The sequence below is a fragment of the Balearica regulorum genome, chromosome 3 (genome assembly GCF_011004875.1).
Source record: "Balearica regulorum gibbericeps isolate bBalReg1 chromosome 3, bBalReg1.pri, whole genome shotgun sequence".
NCBI classification, from domain to species: Eukaryota; Metazoa; Chordata; class Aves; order Gruiformes; family Gruidae; genus Balearica; species Balearica regulorum.
Window position 1 is genome coordinate 44,488,376 of NC_046186.1, and position 16,558 is coordinate 44,504,933.

The 16,558-nt window shown below is 36.5% G+C and overlaps 1 protein-coding gene across 7 annotated transcripts in view; it reads left to right on the forward strand.

The window, feature by feature from the left end:
• KLHL32 (kelch like family member 32) overlaps nt 1–16,558 on the forward strand; it is a 130,673-nt gene that overhangs the window by 80,892 nt on the left and 33,223 nt on the right. For 6 of the 7 annotated variants that reach the window (XR_012834473.1, XM_075747760.1, XM_075747758.1 and 3 more), the window contains one exon: nt 11,930–12,145. The exons of the other annotated variant lie outside the window; for it this stretch is intronic. Coding sequence is in view for 5 of the 6 variants with exons in the window: in XM_075747760.1 (XP_075603875.1) it covers nt 11,930–12,145 (216 nt within the window). In the remaining variant the exon portion in view is untranslated. The remainder of the gene's footprint in view (nt 1–11,929; nt 12,146–16,558) is intronic. 7 annotated transcript variants of the gene reach the window in all.

A 16,558-nucleotide genomic window follows, 5' to 3' on the forward strand; every position in this document is an offset into this window, starting at 1 on the left:
AGAAAACTAGGAGGACAGGCCCAATGTCATATGCCAGGCCCAAAATCAGTGTTTATATGTGCTTGTGTTTTTTTTTGCCTTCCTCAAAATATTTTTACTCAGATTTGTAGCGTTACCATCTTCATGGGGAACTGAAGTATGCAGGGAGTATGTGTGTACAATGATGATGTCAAGGACCCCCAGATACTAATATTGAATGTTTACTGTAGCTAAATACTTGAAAGTATTTGACTACCTAGGTACAGTTGTGAGTCATAATTTCCATGTGTATTATACACCATTAGTAAAAAGTCCTAATCAAGTTCTGGACTCATATAGCACCATTCAGCCCTGGACCAAAAATTGAACAGATTAATGGAACTCTTGAAAAGGAATAAAACAAGTAGCTAAAATGATCAGTGTGTGTGGTGAATATTTCAGAATGGGGGAAAACAAACATTAGGTATATGTAACCTTTGATAAGCTGCTGTTAGCATTTTGCTTTTGGATGTGGTTGAAATCTTTGAAATTTGGATGTTTTAGCAACATTTCTTATTAAAATATGTATTTGAAAAGGACTAATTTTTATAACATTTTATGGAATAATCATTGACTAAAAACTTTTTCAGTAAGCTTTTGTTGCTTTTTAAAAAACAGTGAATGTTTTTGGTAGCTCAGTTAATTCAAAACCCATGTATTTCTGCAGCTAATCTATATCCCTCCTCTAAATGCCCTTCCAATTTTCTGTTAAAGGGGGTCTGGCTTCCCTTCATTCTGATTGTGTTTAAAGGTACTGAAGAGGGACCCTTCATATACTTCAGGATTTTGAGACAGTGGAAAGTGCCTGTAGTTATGAACACTTACAAACTGGGCCTTTTAGAGGTGGTGTCTTCAAGGTGAAATCTTGAGGCCAGTGAGAATTTTGTCATTTGGTTGTGCGTCTTACATATATGATGTATTGATTGAATAGTTTTCGATATTTCTGTGGAAAAAAAACCCCTAGTGATAAAGCATGGAATTCTGACTGTTAGCTTTTTGACATTCAGTGGGAGGGAGGAATTTTTTTTTTTTTTATTCTTGGTAAGAACTGCTAGAAACTAAATGAACAAAACTTACCTTGATCTATCTTTGAAGGCTCATGCCCTCCCGATGCTTAGCACCTTCAGCAGTGTGAACATTCACGTGTGTTAGTTTTGAGAGGACTTGTGACTTGTTTGGCACTGCTGAAGGTCAGATGTAGGAACTGTCAAACTGGACATTGAGTCAAGGTCCATTTTTTTTACATTTGGGTTTTGCGCTAAGTTATCTGGTTTTGAGAGTCAGATTTGTAATAATTTCTGACTGAGAGATAAGTGAATTTCTAGCCAATAATGCTTAAAATACAAGCAAACCTCCCTTGATCCTAACATATACTGAATTCTTTTTTTTTTTTTAATTCAGCGGTGCTTCCAGAATTTTTTTCATTCTTTTACTTTTCCTTGTGTATGTGGACTATTATACTACTACCCCTTTTTATCCTGTATACCTCCTGAAATCCGTTCTGATTATTATGTAGTAAACCTTCTAATCAGCACAGCTCCTAGTCATGAGAGAGAGATGTTCTTTTCACTGCATAAATTTAGGGACAGAGTGTTGTAGGGGGTTTTAATTTACTGAGACATAATGCTTATACAAAACATGTTACAGACATTTTGCTGATATATTGAGCTGCATAAATAACTTTAAATTGTGTTACAGTTGGGGGTGGGGTGGGAAAGAAAAGAATTATCTAACTACTAGAGTACTGGAGTGGGTTCCAGGCACTTGAGGTTCTGTTTTTTGTATCTTCTGCATCATGTGAAATCTTCTAAATTATTCTTCTGCTCCTCCTTTTTTCTCTGTAAAATAAAATTTGCCTTAGTTTAGTGCTGTGAACAAAAAATGTCTTAGTAATTTTTGAGGTGAGGTCAGATATTGCCAGAGCATAGATACACCTGAACAGATGTTTTCCAAATAAAATACATTTTGCAACAACTTTAATGTTGCCTTTTTATCATTCACATACTTATCATCAAGTTCTTTTAACTGCTGAGTACCCTCGTATCTTCCTACAGCTGCAACAAGTCTCTTGCTCTTCAAGGAACGTGAAACTGTATATCCTCAGAGGTCAAATTGTGCAAATATTTCCTTTTTTAACCTGTACAGACGATTGGTAAAAAACTTGGTTTATTGCAGTCATTTTTTTTAATGCAGAGTTGCAAAATACTCATAATCACATGAAGGCAATGCAAATAGTCCTGTACGTCCTAGTCCAGTGGCCAGGGTAACTTTTGATCCTACTTTCATGAACCAGGAACTATTTTCTGAAAATTTGGTCAGAACTATTTTGTTTTCATGTAGTCTTTCCATTTTCTAAATATCTTTGCTCAAGATCAAATCCTCTAGGAGTCTTTCTTTAAAAAAATTGAGCACCTTAAATCTTGCAAGATTGGTTTTCTAGCCTTTCGTATTTTCATATCCTTGAAGTACAGACTTCAGAACTGGGACCAATGTTTGAGCAGTAGCCTTAAAATGTAATGTTGAAGCAGCAACAGTGTTTGTTTCTTTTATTGGACAGTACTCAGTTTGCATTTTATGACAGAAGCCTTTTTTTTTTTTTGCCACAGCACTGTTGTGAGAACTGATGTTGCTATGTATGACTGCTTCTTAGTGCCTTCTGATGGCCTCTAAGTGTTGTTCCAGATATCAACTACATTACTAGTTCTCAGATATTTGTTTTTAAAATATGATCACTTTGCCAGGAAAGCCAGACAGTACTCACATTCTGTCATTCTCATCATTTGTTACCCCACTGCTTTTGCAGTGTTCTGCAAACTCTGCAAGCAGAACTTCCCATTCTGTAGTTCAATTAAACTGTCAACAGTATTGGACCAAGAATCAATTCCTTGAGGACTTTGCTGGATAAAGTTACACTGCTTTATAACTTATCATTAATAACTTCATTTTGAGATTGTAATTGAATGAATCTTTGATCCATCTAAGATGTATCCTATTAAATGTATGCAATATATGAAATTTTTGAAATATTGTAGTGCTCAACTTTCTTTAATACTCCTTGTGTTAAATTTGTCCCATTTTATTCTGCCAATATTTCTTGTAAACTTGCGAAAATGAACTCTTTTGAGGTTTCCAAAAAAGTGAGATCACCCACTGATGCCTTATTCCTTTCATACAAGTCAAATGTTAGTAGATAGCTGGGATGATGTGACTCTTACACTGCATTAGGAATTACTGATTTAAAATTGGTGACTGATTCTGCATTGTCTATCAAAATTATACTCAGTATTGAGTTATCCTGCACTGATTTCAGCCTTTCTGTAGATAGAATATCACATAGTGCCTTAAAATTCTGAGAAAGTTTTGTTGCTTTCTGTTGTTTGGCAAATATTTCTGAGATTTGAATTTGTCTGTGTTAATTAACCTGTCATTCCACATGTTTTAGATAGTTTGTTTCATTCTCTGGTGGGATTAGATGTTCAGCTCACTACAGTTACCCTTTTCCAATTCTCCTTTTTTTAGATGTGTTTATTAGCTTTGTAATCCTTAAGCATTTGGTGACAGGCTGTTGCCTGGGATTCTGAAGCAGAGACAAGTTTTTAAGAAAAGTGGTCCCTCTATGGGTTTATTACAGAGCACATGTATACTTTGTTGAAATGTTCCAGAAATAAAATGTCATAAAGAGATTCTGCAACAGGGTTGTTTGAATCATGTATATTCTTTGCACATGAACACCTCCCCTGCTCTTATTTATACCTTGAGTGTTAACATTAGTATATTGATAATTTTGGAATATGCTCGCTGTTTGTTCTTCAGCACAACATCATGAGTGACTTGCTTTTTACTTAGTGACTATCATGCTATTATCCTTCTTCATCATTATTCATGTACACATATCCAGAGCAGTTGGAGGAACTATCATCTAGCCTCCTTGAGAAGCCACATCTCTGGACTGTGATTCTAATTCTTCTGCTAGATTCCAGTACTGTTTTGACCCTTTTTATCTCTGGGCTTCTTGTCTGGTTCTGCTCTCCTGTTCTTTGATTATTTTTTTTTTTTCTTCCTTTTTCTTTCTCATGCTTCTGCATTTGAAAGTGATAGTATCTTGCTCTGACCTGCCAGGGCTCCAAAGTGGATCCTGACCAGCACAGTAGAAATGGACTTTCAGCCATCAGGTTTTGGCATTGTGGTTTGTCCTACAGTGGACAATGATGCAGTCAGGGTCTTGCTAAGCTGTGGAATAGCTTACGGACAGTGCGGCTAGAATGGAATGGGATTTTAGCTGCAAAGTTCAAAGAAGTGATTACTGAGCATATCCAAACTATTTGTTTTTCTAGAGGCTGATGAAGGGGGTCAATGGAAGGTTTTCGCAGTGACAGCAACTCCTATGAGCTATTTCAATTCCAAATATTTTTAATGTGAAAGCAATGGTCTTTTCTGTCAGTCTCATTCTTTGTAACACACTTTTTGAGATGGTTTCAAGACAATGGAGATGGGGATTAAGAATAAAAATCACACCTAAACATACTGTGACTAGAAACATATTTTCTACTTGTATTTTCACTATGTTTGAAAGCTTTGATACTTTATATTGATTTAAAATTTACTTTTTTTTTCAGAATATTAAGGGGATTTCCTTGCCTACTTTTGAAACAAGTCTTAAGAAAATTATTGAAATATTTTTTTCCCCAATAAGTAACTGGTATGTGCCAGGATAATTACAAGATCTGTTACTCAAATACAGCAAGAGATTAAATAAGCAATTGGAAAATAATTTCTGAGCATCCTCAGTAGAATCTGTAGCATCTCAGTGGATCATACTCAATTCCTATTTGTAATATATCATATTATTTCTGTCCTGCCCGGCAGACTGAAGGGTTGTTACTGTGTCTCACTAGAATTTTCATGTATTAAATCATAGGATGGCTTTGAGCTACTAATGTGATACCATCAAGAAGAAGGCAGGTTGAGTCTAGGATATTTCATGCAAGGTAATTTATAAAGCTAAGAAAGTATTAATGCTGGTGTACGAGGTACTGCTGAAAAATCATGAGTACTGCGAAGAGTTTGCCCATGCAGAAGAATAGATGAAATCAAACTGGGAGAGGTGTAGAAAAGGGCAGCTAACATGATCAGGAAGGTCTGTTTTACCTGAGGAGATTAAAAGACTTTGGCTTGTTGTTTAGTCTAGCAAAATGAGGACTGAGAAAGAATATGATTGCTTTTTGTAAATATATCAAGGGAATAAATACAGGGGGAGGGGGGCAGGAGCAGGGAGAGCAGTTAAAACGAAAAGATAATGTTGGCACAGGAACAAATGCATATAAACTGAGTAAATTAAGCTGGAAATTAGGAGGTGGAGTCTCAAAGTCAACTGAGTCTTCTCATAACAGTAGTTGGGAGCAAGAACAGAGCGAGTTTTAAGATGGATCTTTCTTAATTTATGATGAAGATGACTTGAGCTTGTCCAGTATAGTAGGGGAATAGCTTCTACTCCTGTATCCTCATCACCCTAAAACTGTTACTAGTCTGCAAAAGAATTGGAAGCAATAGTATTGTACAGTCCTGTTTTTCTTTATTCTTCTTGTTGACGGTAATTATTTTTTTAACTGCTACTCCTGTGAACTTTGGGTTTCTAAAGGACAAAACTTGCTCTTTCTGGATTTGAAAAGATGAGCAACAACAAAAAAAGATACCTGAACATTTACAATACAAGATTGCTGGTGGCTAATGGATTAGCCAAGTAGTTTTCAGCTTTCCTCAAGCACTGTATTAACTCTGAAGAGTTAGCAAAAATATAAAGTAATGAACCATCTGTAAAGACTATGTACCAATATTCTGTGATTTCTGCTGGAGTAAAGAATGCAGGATTATGTTACTCCTCATAACAAACTTGAAGAAAAGACAGGCTCCCATAATTGGCAAAAGTTAAACATTGATAAATCTGATTAAATCCTCCCTTTGGGTTTCTACTGTCTGAAATGGTATAAAAGGGCCAGGTGAAGGGTTTGATGATTTCCATGTTCTGTTTCCTTCCTGTATTTTTATTTGTTAAATAATACAGATTGCTACAGTTATCTTGCCAGGAATACCTGGCAAGATGTGAAGTCAGGTGAGATATGAAGTTTTTCATCTGGGGAGTTTCTACCCCAGGTGCAGTTAAAAAATAAAAAATTTTAAAAATTTAAAAATTCCCACAGCAACATCTGTTTAGCAAGGGAAAGCAGCTATTGAAAACTCTGCAGAAAGTTACCTGTGGATGTTCCAGTGGTACCATGAAACTTTAATTGTGTAGTCTTAGTGTTTCATTATTACATTTCTTTCCATGATACACATAATCATGTATGCAATATATAAAAAATGTGTATCATCAGGGTCACTTAAAGTATTTGATTGGATTGCCATTTGAAAATATTTGTGCTATTTAACAACTTGGATTAGTCTATATGAGATTTGAGAAAATGTTTACTTTTTTTGGTTTTACTTTTGACAATCTGCGTAGGGCACGTTTCACTTTGTTTTTTGAAGACCACACATATGTCTCATCACATGAGCAATCTGAGAATGTCATGTCTTTCCACTGTGCTTCTGAAGGTCACAGACCTCCACCATGCCTTCGAAGAGGGTGCTCACTAGCACCAGCCAGCAGGATTGAAACTGAAAACTAAGCAGGTAAAGGGAAACACTAAGTGAGGAGGGAAATTAATTCTCCTAGGAAAGAGGGAAAATAATAGAAGTGAGATGTTTTGATATTGTTGCTGTTGTACTTAGCCCCAGACCTACTTTGAAATAATAGCAAGGATGCAAAATAACTTTTCATACTTAAAAGAGAAAACAAAAACAATTACAGAAAGTGTTGGGAAAGCAGTGATCTACCAGAAAAGGTAATTTTATAAAAGCAGTCACTTAAAAAGTTATCCATTACTGTGCCTATTAATACATCTACAGTCTGCACTGATCTTGTAATAAATGTAAACACAGTTTTATACATTGCAAAATTCTGACCCAGCTGTTCCACTGTGACCAGGCTTCAGCAAAACATGTCTTTCATGGTTCAACTGGATGGCTTTGGTGTTTAGTGGAGGAAAATTTCAAATAAGATCAAAAATACCGGTTTTGAAGGATTTGTGCTTATGCTAAGTATGAAATAGGTATGGCTGTTCCTTTGCTGTTGAGTACATGCATGATCTGTTAGTTCTTAAGTGAATGTGTGAGGTTTTGCAGAAACATTGAAATAGAAAGGAAGAGCTAGAACCATCAGAACTGGATTTCTTTTGTCTTATAATTGTGTTGATCCCTTTTGTTGTCAGATAAGTATTTTTGTCACTATAATTTTTCATTTTGCTGCTATCCCTTATCTATTTAGAGTCTGTCTTTGCTATGATTTATGTCAAGGTTCTCTTCTGAATGGTGCTGCTGGTTCATAGTATTTAACATAGCAGAGAATCTGGAGGACTTGGGGTCAAGACCCTGTTGTGCTAGGTGCTGCTTAAGGATTTTGAATAAACATGTCCCTGTCCCAGAGACCTCACACTTCCCTTTTTGCTTTAAAGAGACTGAACCCCTTTTAGGAAAAGGGGAAGTAGCGTCACTGTGCAACAGCACAGCAGCAGGACTAGGCATTTAATACCTTGGTTTATAACAGCGTTGTAATCTAAATAGAACGCAGGTGGAGTTACAACTGGGTACGATACTTTGGATATTAATGGCTTGGCTTGGCAGTGGAATTCTAAAGCTGTATATACTTTTTCTGTCTTAATTATGCATTCATTAAAAGCTTTTATACCCAACAGAATAAAGTAAATATTGTTTGATCTCTGTAGTGTGCTCCCAGACTGTAGATTTGCACAGCAGGGTCTTGATAATCTGAATAAATTGTATTTCCCCAAGGAGTTTATCTTTCAAATAAGGTCATAAAGAAATGCATTCTTTCCCCTTAGTTCTCCTTGTGCTTTTTCTGCTATTTATAACACGGAGCAGAGGAATAGAAGTATATTGTAGTCTGCAGTGTACTTGGTTATGATTAACTCTAATTTATCAATCTGTTACTTACATCCTTTTCTGTGGCTTGTGCATAGCAATTATTCTTTAAAGTACAAACGAATAAAGATGGATTTGGAAGTAATTTAAATACGATGTTTATATCTGTTATTCCTATTTGACAATACACCTCCATATTAAAACAAGGACAATGTCACATCATTTATTTTGAATATTTAATATTGTAATCTCTCAGATTATGTTTGTTCGGAAAACTGATTTTCTTTTACGAGGCCTTTAAATGTCAGCTCATTGTTAAATTGGTTTGGCATCTAAAGGTTGATACTACTGAAGCAGAAGACCAGTAGTGTAGAACAATGGATTCTCTTACATTAGAGAGAGGGGAAGCAGGGGAATGTATAGTAAGTAGAATGCATAGAGTCCAAGATATTTTCTTGGTTTAGAAGTAGACACTGATAAATAATTTGGCCAATTTATTAAATTGGTTTGAGTTTACTGTGAGATTTTAGTAGTTGTAAGATCTGTATATATAATCATATACATATTTTTTTAGTCTGAGTGTGTTTCAGCAGTGTAACATACATCATATTAGAAGAGATAGGATCACTACCTTTCCCTAATTCTCTTCAGCTCTTAGTGACAGTTCTGCTTGTGTTCATATTTCATCCTTTAGTTCAAAAAAAGATAAGTGGCATACATTTAAAAGTTTATAAAAACAAGATTAAAAGTTTCAATAATTTACATAAGCCTATTCTGTATTGCATGTTTTTACAGAACACATACTGCGATAGAGCACTAGAAGAGAGTTGCACAGGACTTAAGTTTTGTAGCTGCTCTTTTAACACAATATAATAAAATTTGTGAAAAACAAGAGACTGCCAGAACTCCTATTCCTGACCACACCTAAATTTAAATTCAATTAAGATGTAGTTTGAAAATCTGTTCAAATCAGACTGAGTTGACAGTGATGGTTTTGATATTTCCTGGTGGATTTTTTTTAACGCTAGAAGGTAAGGTGCACTTTTTTTTTTTTGCAGCTAACTTACATTTTAGTCTGATGTTTCTGAAAGTCTTACCACATACGAAGAGCTAGGTTATCTGATCTGTGGTATACAACTTGCAATCTCAGTGTGACATTTTTGCCCTTTAGTATCATCACAGAGACAGTACTGTATAGTACTGTGTAATTTTGATTTGAGTATTGCTATGACAGTCTGATAATTTTCATTCATAAAAGCTAATGCACTACTTGCTTCTTTGGCCATTAAATACAAACCTGTAGATCAACTCTAACCTTATAAAAACAGAAATGAATGCTTTTGATTACAGGCCAAGACCAGTTTTAAGAAAATGTATTTGCAATATTCATCAAGCAGTAAACCATAAGTCCAGCAGGTCACTAACACATTATGTTAGGTGAAGCGTCAAGAATCCTCTGAAACTTACCAATGAAAATAAGTAAACAAATAAACTCCCATAATAAATAGACACATAAATAAATAAGCCTCTGAAATAAGTGAACACATACAAATAGAAATAAATAATATTGCAAATAAACAACTGGTGAGAGTTTATCCATCCATAAGTAAATTTGGCTTCTTCAACTGCATGACAGCTTTCATTAAAAACTTCAATTAGTGTTGATTTGAGGGGATAGGGGAGTTTCGGGATCGTCAAAAATACCCAAACAAAAAATGAAGGCTTACCAGTGTCTTTCAGAATTCACTGAAAATGTGAGGATTTTTCAGGGGAAAACTGCATTTGTGTGTTATATTACTGTTTCCCTCTAATGAGGAAAAATTTTATTGTGGTATCTCCAGTGTTGTCCTCTTCTGAAGTCCACAAAACCATCTGCCCTTCTCCATTGACACTTAGTGGGGTTTAATCAGGCCTGTATTTTAGTTGTGCTGTTGATCCTCAGATCACAATGCTTGATTATTTATTTGTTTATTTTAATCCTCCCCGGATAGAGCTGTTGACTACAAAAGAGCTCAATAAATATACACTGAGCTCTTCTACATGTCTTTCTGGATGTTTGGCATTCATTCAATCGGGGAGTTCTTTGAAAAGATGGTCTTCCAAACCAGGGACAATAAACTATGGTTGTTGCTTGTCAAATGCTGTGATGTTTACTTTGATTATACTCCTCTGCGTTGCTGCCACCATTGCATGGCCATCACAGAAGTGGTGGTGTGAGGTAGCATCTGTGATCTGCAGATACTAAATCACCGAGCAAGCACACAGACCAGATACTTCTCATGTAAAATTCATTCCTTTCTCTTCCTTTCTGCAGTTGGGGAGGATTTATCCTTACCTTCTCTATGTTAGTGTGAAGAGGAACTGACACTAGCATATCTGTGGCTTTTGGGATGATGGCTGTTAGCGCTTGTTCTGACAACATAAAGAACTTTTCTTTGTTCTTCCAAGAAAACAATGCGAAACTCCTATGCAGCAGTTTAAGTAGATAATGAATAGGATTTATCTTTAATGCACGAGCCTGTAAGGGAAGGTGTGCTGTTCAGACTGGGAGATTAGGTAACAAGCAGGAGCCTCCACAGGAATTTGCTTCTGTTTCCTCCAGTACTGACTCCTCTAAGCAGGTGAAAAAAATTCTTTCTCCACTCTCCATTGCATATGCATAAACAGCTCCACAGTCATTGGGACAGCCACCCAATTCACACGTTCAAGATGTAGTCCATAAAACATTCCAAAAAAACCCCTCTTCGCACTTTCCCATCTTCCCTGTTGCTCTGCTCTATCTGCCAGCCGTGCAGCTCATTTGACATTTACAAGATTTCTTGTCAGTTTCATTTGGTGCTGCCATTCCATCCAGCAGAGCAGTGAAAGTGAAATTGACTTAATTTAGTCTGTTTCTCTTTCCTGCTCTAGTCCCTATGTTAACTAACCAGCAAAGTGAAACTGACAAGACTTCTTGTCATTTTCACACATGGAGCTGGTCAAGGAGAAGGCGGCTGATAGGGAGCAATGCGGTAAATTGGAAGATGAAAACCAGGATTGCGGAGGGGAGAGGAAGAGAAGTGTGAGCATAGAGCAAGAACAGAGAAAACAGGTAAACATGCTTATTTCCCAGACCTCCTGGGTGCTTTTCTCTAATATGGATGAATTCTTGGCCTCTCCCCTGAAGAGCATATGGTCTAGAATAGCAGTAGTTAGTTGTCCAGACACTAATTTACATGGGATGCCAAGTGGAAAACATTAGCCTGTAAATATAGGTTATCTGTTACCAGGATGGAAAAAAATTCCTGCACTGAATTACTCTAGCTTTTGTCTCCACGGATTCTCTGCTGCTAGAAGGAGGGGGAGAAAGAATGAGGCCAACATCCGCTATAGGTTGATGTCAGTGGTTGGAAAAAAAAAGGATCTGTTTGTTCATTGAAGATAAATTTATACATAATAAAATGTAACTCAGCATCTCGTATTTTGTGAGGTTTCATGGAACTAAAAGTCGTACTGTACAGGTGCTCTAGCTCAATCAAAACAGTAAATAATGAACAAACAATTGCTTTGTAACAAACCATTGTAGTTACCAAATACATTTTTTTAATCTACTTGTTGACTCCTGCGAGCTCTTGTTGTACAGTATAAATCATGTTGGTTTATTATTTTATGTACTAATCCATATTTCTTACAGATGCTGTATGCATATATAACCTTAGCAGTTGCAATATAAATTAATACTATCATACCTATTTACGTATGCACTGGTAACATTTACACATACATTTTGAATGAGGCTGTGTTAATTAATTTCAAGTTATATTACCTTCTTTCTCCACAGCTCCAAAAGAACAACTTTTTTTCATTATCTGAGACCTGTGGGGTTTTTTGTTCTCTGTTTTTTTTTCTTTTTGTTTGGTTTTCTGAGACTATTTTGTTTGCTTCACCCATTTAGGAATTAAATAGTTTTAATTACTTGGACCTGTATAAGCTTGCGGACCTCTTCAACCTCACTTTGTTGGAGAATGCAGTGGTTGACTTCTTAGTAAAACATCTCTCTGAGCTATTGAAGAGTCATCCTGAAGAAGTTCTGGCACTCCCATACTGTCTCCTTCGAGAGGTTTTTAAAAGTGATAGACTCACTTCACTCAGTGAAGAACAAATCTGGCAGGTAAGGCCACAAGCAGAATGTGTGATACTCTGTAAGCCATAGCAGTAATCTGTTGTTTTGAAACCCTGGAGCAATCTCGAGGGAGAATAAGCACTTGAGCAAAAACTGTGAATAACAACCGAGGGAAATTTTTAAATTAAATTCAAAAACTGTTGTGTTGTGTTAATGCAATTAGTTTGCTTGACAGAGAAATTTGTCGTCTTGCTTACTTTATGTTACTCAGATGTGGCCAGACACTTTCTACCACTTTGTTGGTGGAAGAGATGGCCAATACGTGCAGCTTGGTTATCGTCTCTGGTGAGGCGAGTGCCGCAAATCTGGTAGCAAACCTGCTTCTGCTTGGACAAATGCTTGTCCATTTGCTTGGACAAACTTAACTGTGTAACTTCAGTAGTTATTTAGATGGTTTAGGCCACCACAGCTGACTTTGTCTGAAGCAAATTAGTAAATCATCACACAGGCTGCTCTGCTCAGAGCCGAGTGGAGGCATCAATGGAAGGTTTGTGGCAAGAAGCTGGAAGTGGTGATCGTTTCTTTTAAAAAGCTGGCTCTGGAAAAGGACCGGGTTGCTAGTCATAGAATATTAACAAGATAAAAGCATTTTGTTCTGACCTTTAGTGTGGAGAGGAGTGGGGTAGGAAACCTAATATGAAAAAAACCATGTAGCCTGTAAAGCGAAACAAAGACTAAAACCAAGTCTCTCCTTGGAAACATTCCTGTTATATGTATGTAAAAATTGCAATTCATGATATAGTGGGAAATCTCTGTAACACTGATTACCCAAAAACTTTTCTGTTTCCTTTTTGCTGTCATGTTTTATAGAAGGAAAGTATTTCAGGGTATTTCAAGGTAGAATGTAACTTCCTAAAAAGAAAGCATATGTTTCTTTCAAGCAAGTGGGTTATCCTGGTCCAACAGAGAAGACTAAAAGTCAGAAAATTGATTGATATTTCAGTCTGTTATTTATCTACTTATCTTTTGGATTATTCTAAGCAAATAATTTCATCTATACGCCATTGTTCTCTCAAAGTGTAAAATGTGTGTTCATCTGTGGGGTGCTTCATGTTCTATAGATGAATAACATCATGCAGGAACAAAATATTTATTCTTAAAAAAATGAAAATGTCTAGTTAAGCTCTTCAAACCACAGAAACAGTATGCAGATGTGACTTAACCCTTTAGTCTGATAACTGCCATATTTGTTTCCGAAACTTTGAGGCTTTAGATTAGGGAGCATTTTATAAAGTCTAAACATAAAGTTAGACTCCTGCCTATCCTAATCTCTGGAGGATGTCTGTACAACAGAACCTGCTGCACACTACCCATGATGGTGGGTGTGGTTTGGTGTTTGCTTTTTTTAGGCATGATACTCTGGAATACTAGCCCATATTCCCTTTATCAGAAAAGGTTTTGATGTACAAGTTCATACATGGAGCATGGCTGATCAGCCAATTGCATTTTATCATAATTTTTCTGCAGGGTTAGTGAAATCTAGCTATGCACTTGAGTATACTTTTTCTAGGAAAGTTGCTACAGAAAGCCACGCGAGTATTATTTAATGCCAGCTCAGCAGTGAACACGCATATACGGAGTACTATGCCCTATGCAACCTGCTGAAGCAAAGTTTGGAAAGTGGGAGGTTTTTAAATCTTGTGTCATTGTCCTGTCCTGCAGGAGGAACTCAGAAATAATTTTCTTAATTGTGTGCACTCCAGTCAATGAACACTTCATGAGGTAAATATGACAAAACTTCTGTTTCTGTTGCAGGGTCATACTGGGGAAAGATGCTTATAGGTAATATGCTGCTTTTTGAGTGACAACAAACTCCACACTGTCCATTTAAGTGTTATCATAATTGCCTCTCTAAAGGTTACTAATGCTGTTCCGAAGAATTTTTTTTAAACTAGTTTTCCGCTGCAGGCAAAATGTGCGTGTGTCTTTTTAATTCAGTCTGTACAACCAGGAATAAATATATATTTATAATATTCCAGGTCCCCAGAATGAATTAAAAGACACACATAAATATTTACCAATTTAGGCATTTAGAAGGCAATAAGAAACTGGTTTTTTGCTTTATCTTAGTAAATAAGTAATTCCCTCATAGTCAACCCAACAGAAGAAAATCAAATCAGACCAGCTATATTGCCTCAAGTGTAGTTAAGTTCATCATTTTTGCTAAGGTTATAGTGGTAATGCAATATACCATGGAAGAATCTAATATTCAGCCCAGGGTGAAGATTGGGTATGCCAGAGGATTAGTGTCAGGGTGCTTTATAGAAGTGAAACTTGATGGACAGGCTGGAGACAGATCTACAGAATCTCATTAAATTGCTGAATTGTTCATTACTGAGCACTCTCACTGTAATAAAGTGCTCATTGACTTTGACAAATCCCCATCCCATGTCTTAAGGAAGAACAGCAAAGCAAGAGGTGTTGGGGAAGCTGGAGGAAATTGGCACAAAGTGGGGCAGATAATAGAAAAGCTGATGGGGGATGCTACAGCTTGATTTGTCTGTCTTACCTGTGACTAGTGCAGCCTCCTGTGCACGCACATCATGCGTGTTACGGCGATACGAATTCGGCATGGCCCCAAGGCACCTTTACTAGTAGGGCTCCCATAAAGCCCTAAGCAGAAATTAAAGCTTCCCTCAGAGAACCTCTGGAAAGGGTGCAGAGCACAGTTACTTTCACTGGTTTAAATTCCCAGTGTCCACTGGGCAATTCAATCCTAATGTGCATGAATATTAAGGCAGTTATTTTAATGCATCAAAATGTGTACTCAGAGTGATGCTTGAACGTGATTTGAACTGAAGTGACTGCAGCTCATATCTGGCACATTTTGGATTTTTGTTAGGCTGCCAATTCACAGTTGCCTAATTTTAGTGAATGTGGTGAAATAGAACGTTGAACAAAACAGGTTTTAGAAAGTTAAACACTAATATTAATGTCAATATACTAGGATGTGGGATAACGTAGAATGTTTCAACAGCAATTGCTGTTGATTCTTTCAGAAGGAAAAATGTGACTTCCAAACCAGGGTAAAGTGGACAAACTAAGTAGTTCATTCCTCTTTCTACCTCTTAAAATCTTATGAAACTCTTTGGTTTAACGTAGGTGTCTTATCTTTAGTGGAGACAATAGACAAGGAATATAACGATGTGTTTCTTAAAACAAATAAACAACCAAAAGAAAGCCTACCAGAAAACCTCCATAGGCTGTGAAATTGGAGCAATTTACTAGCCTCCATCATTTTTTTAGCTAGGCTTAGCCAGTAACAATGCTTGTTAGGTGACATTAGGATTTGTTTTCATATTGATTTTTTGCATTTTACTAGCATGTGAGATTATGATATATTATTTTGTATTTATGAAATTTATGATTATTCACATTTTAATGCAGCTGACAAAACTTAAAGCAGGGACATGGAAGAAAGGATTAAATAAAAAAATGAAGAAACCCAAGGAAGAATCCTGAGGAAGTTAGAGGGGAAACAAGGAAATTCTTTGTTATTTTTCCCTTTCATCATGAGCTGTTCCGCACACTTTTTTTCACAGGAAACGGTCATGATGAGGACATAAATGTCTAGTTTATCATGAAGTGAAAAGTGAATCTTTTCATAATTGGCCATTACTAGAAAGGATCATTGGCTCTACTTTAAGGAAGCAGATGAATTCTTTCCCTTGATAATTGAAAAGGTAACCAACCTTGTACAACAGAACGTGTTTTCAGACAAATCCAGCAGTAGAGTGCTTCTTGTTGGAACCTCAGCAAGCAGAAACCAAGCCAAAGATTTAATAAACTGATGTTAGCCTTAGTTGTAGTATAGTTATGCCTTATCATGTCTGTTAAAAACTTCAATGTCATGAGGCTTAAGTGTTCGTATTTCAAGGCTCATACTAATAGCTTCAGATAGAAATATCTACTGGATCGTTCTGTCTCCCAGCAGTCTGTTGGTCAAATGATACTGTATTAAATACTGCACTCGATCCAAGGTGAACTCTTTGGCAAAAAATCTGAATGTGAGATCAGTATAGATAAGTTTCTTCCTTCTCTGCTACAGGTTAAGTAGGTCTTCAAAGGATATATGTGGTTTTTAAACAGCTAACATCAAAAAGAGATCAGTTTTAGTATTTGCCAATACTTCTTCTGAAGTTAAGGTTAGGAGTTTTTTCCTTGGTTTTTTACTTTGCCATGCCGCTCAGTTCCTTGGTAGTTGACTGATAAGCAAGCAATCTAGAAAAAAATGGTAGATAAAACTGCATGAGTAGTTTATTCAGCTAGAAAGCATGCAACTATGTCGTGTCTTTTCCGGGGCTAGGCTCCCAAGACGTTCCAACCCTCTTAACTTCCTTGTGGGCAAGTTGTGAACTTGTGTTCATAAAGCAGATGTTCCACATCTGAAAGCATAGCACA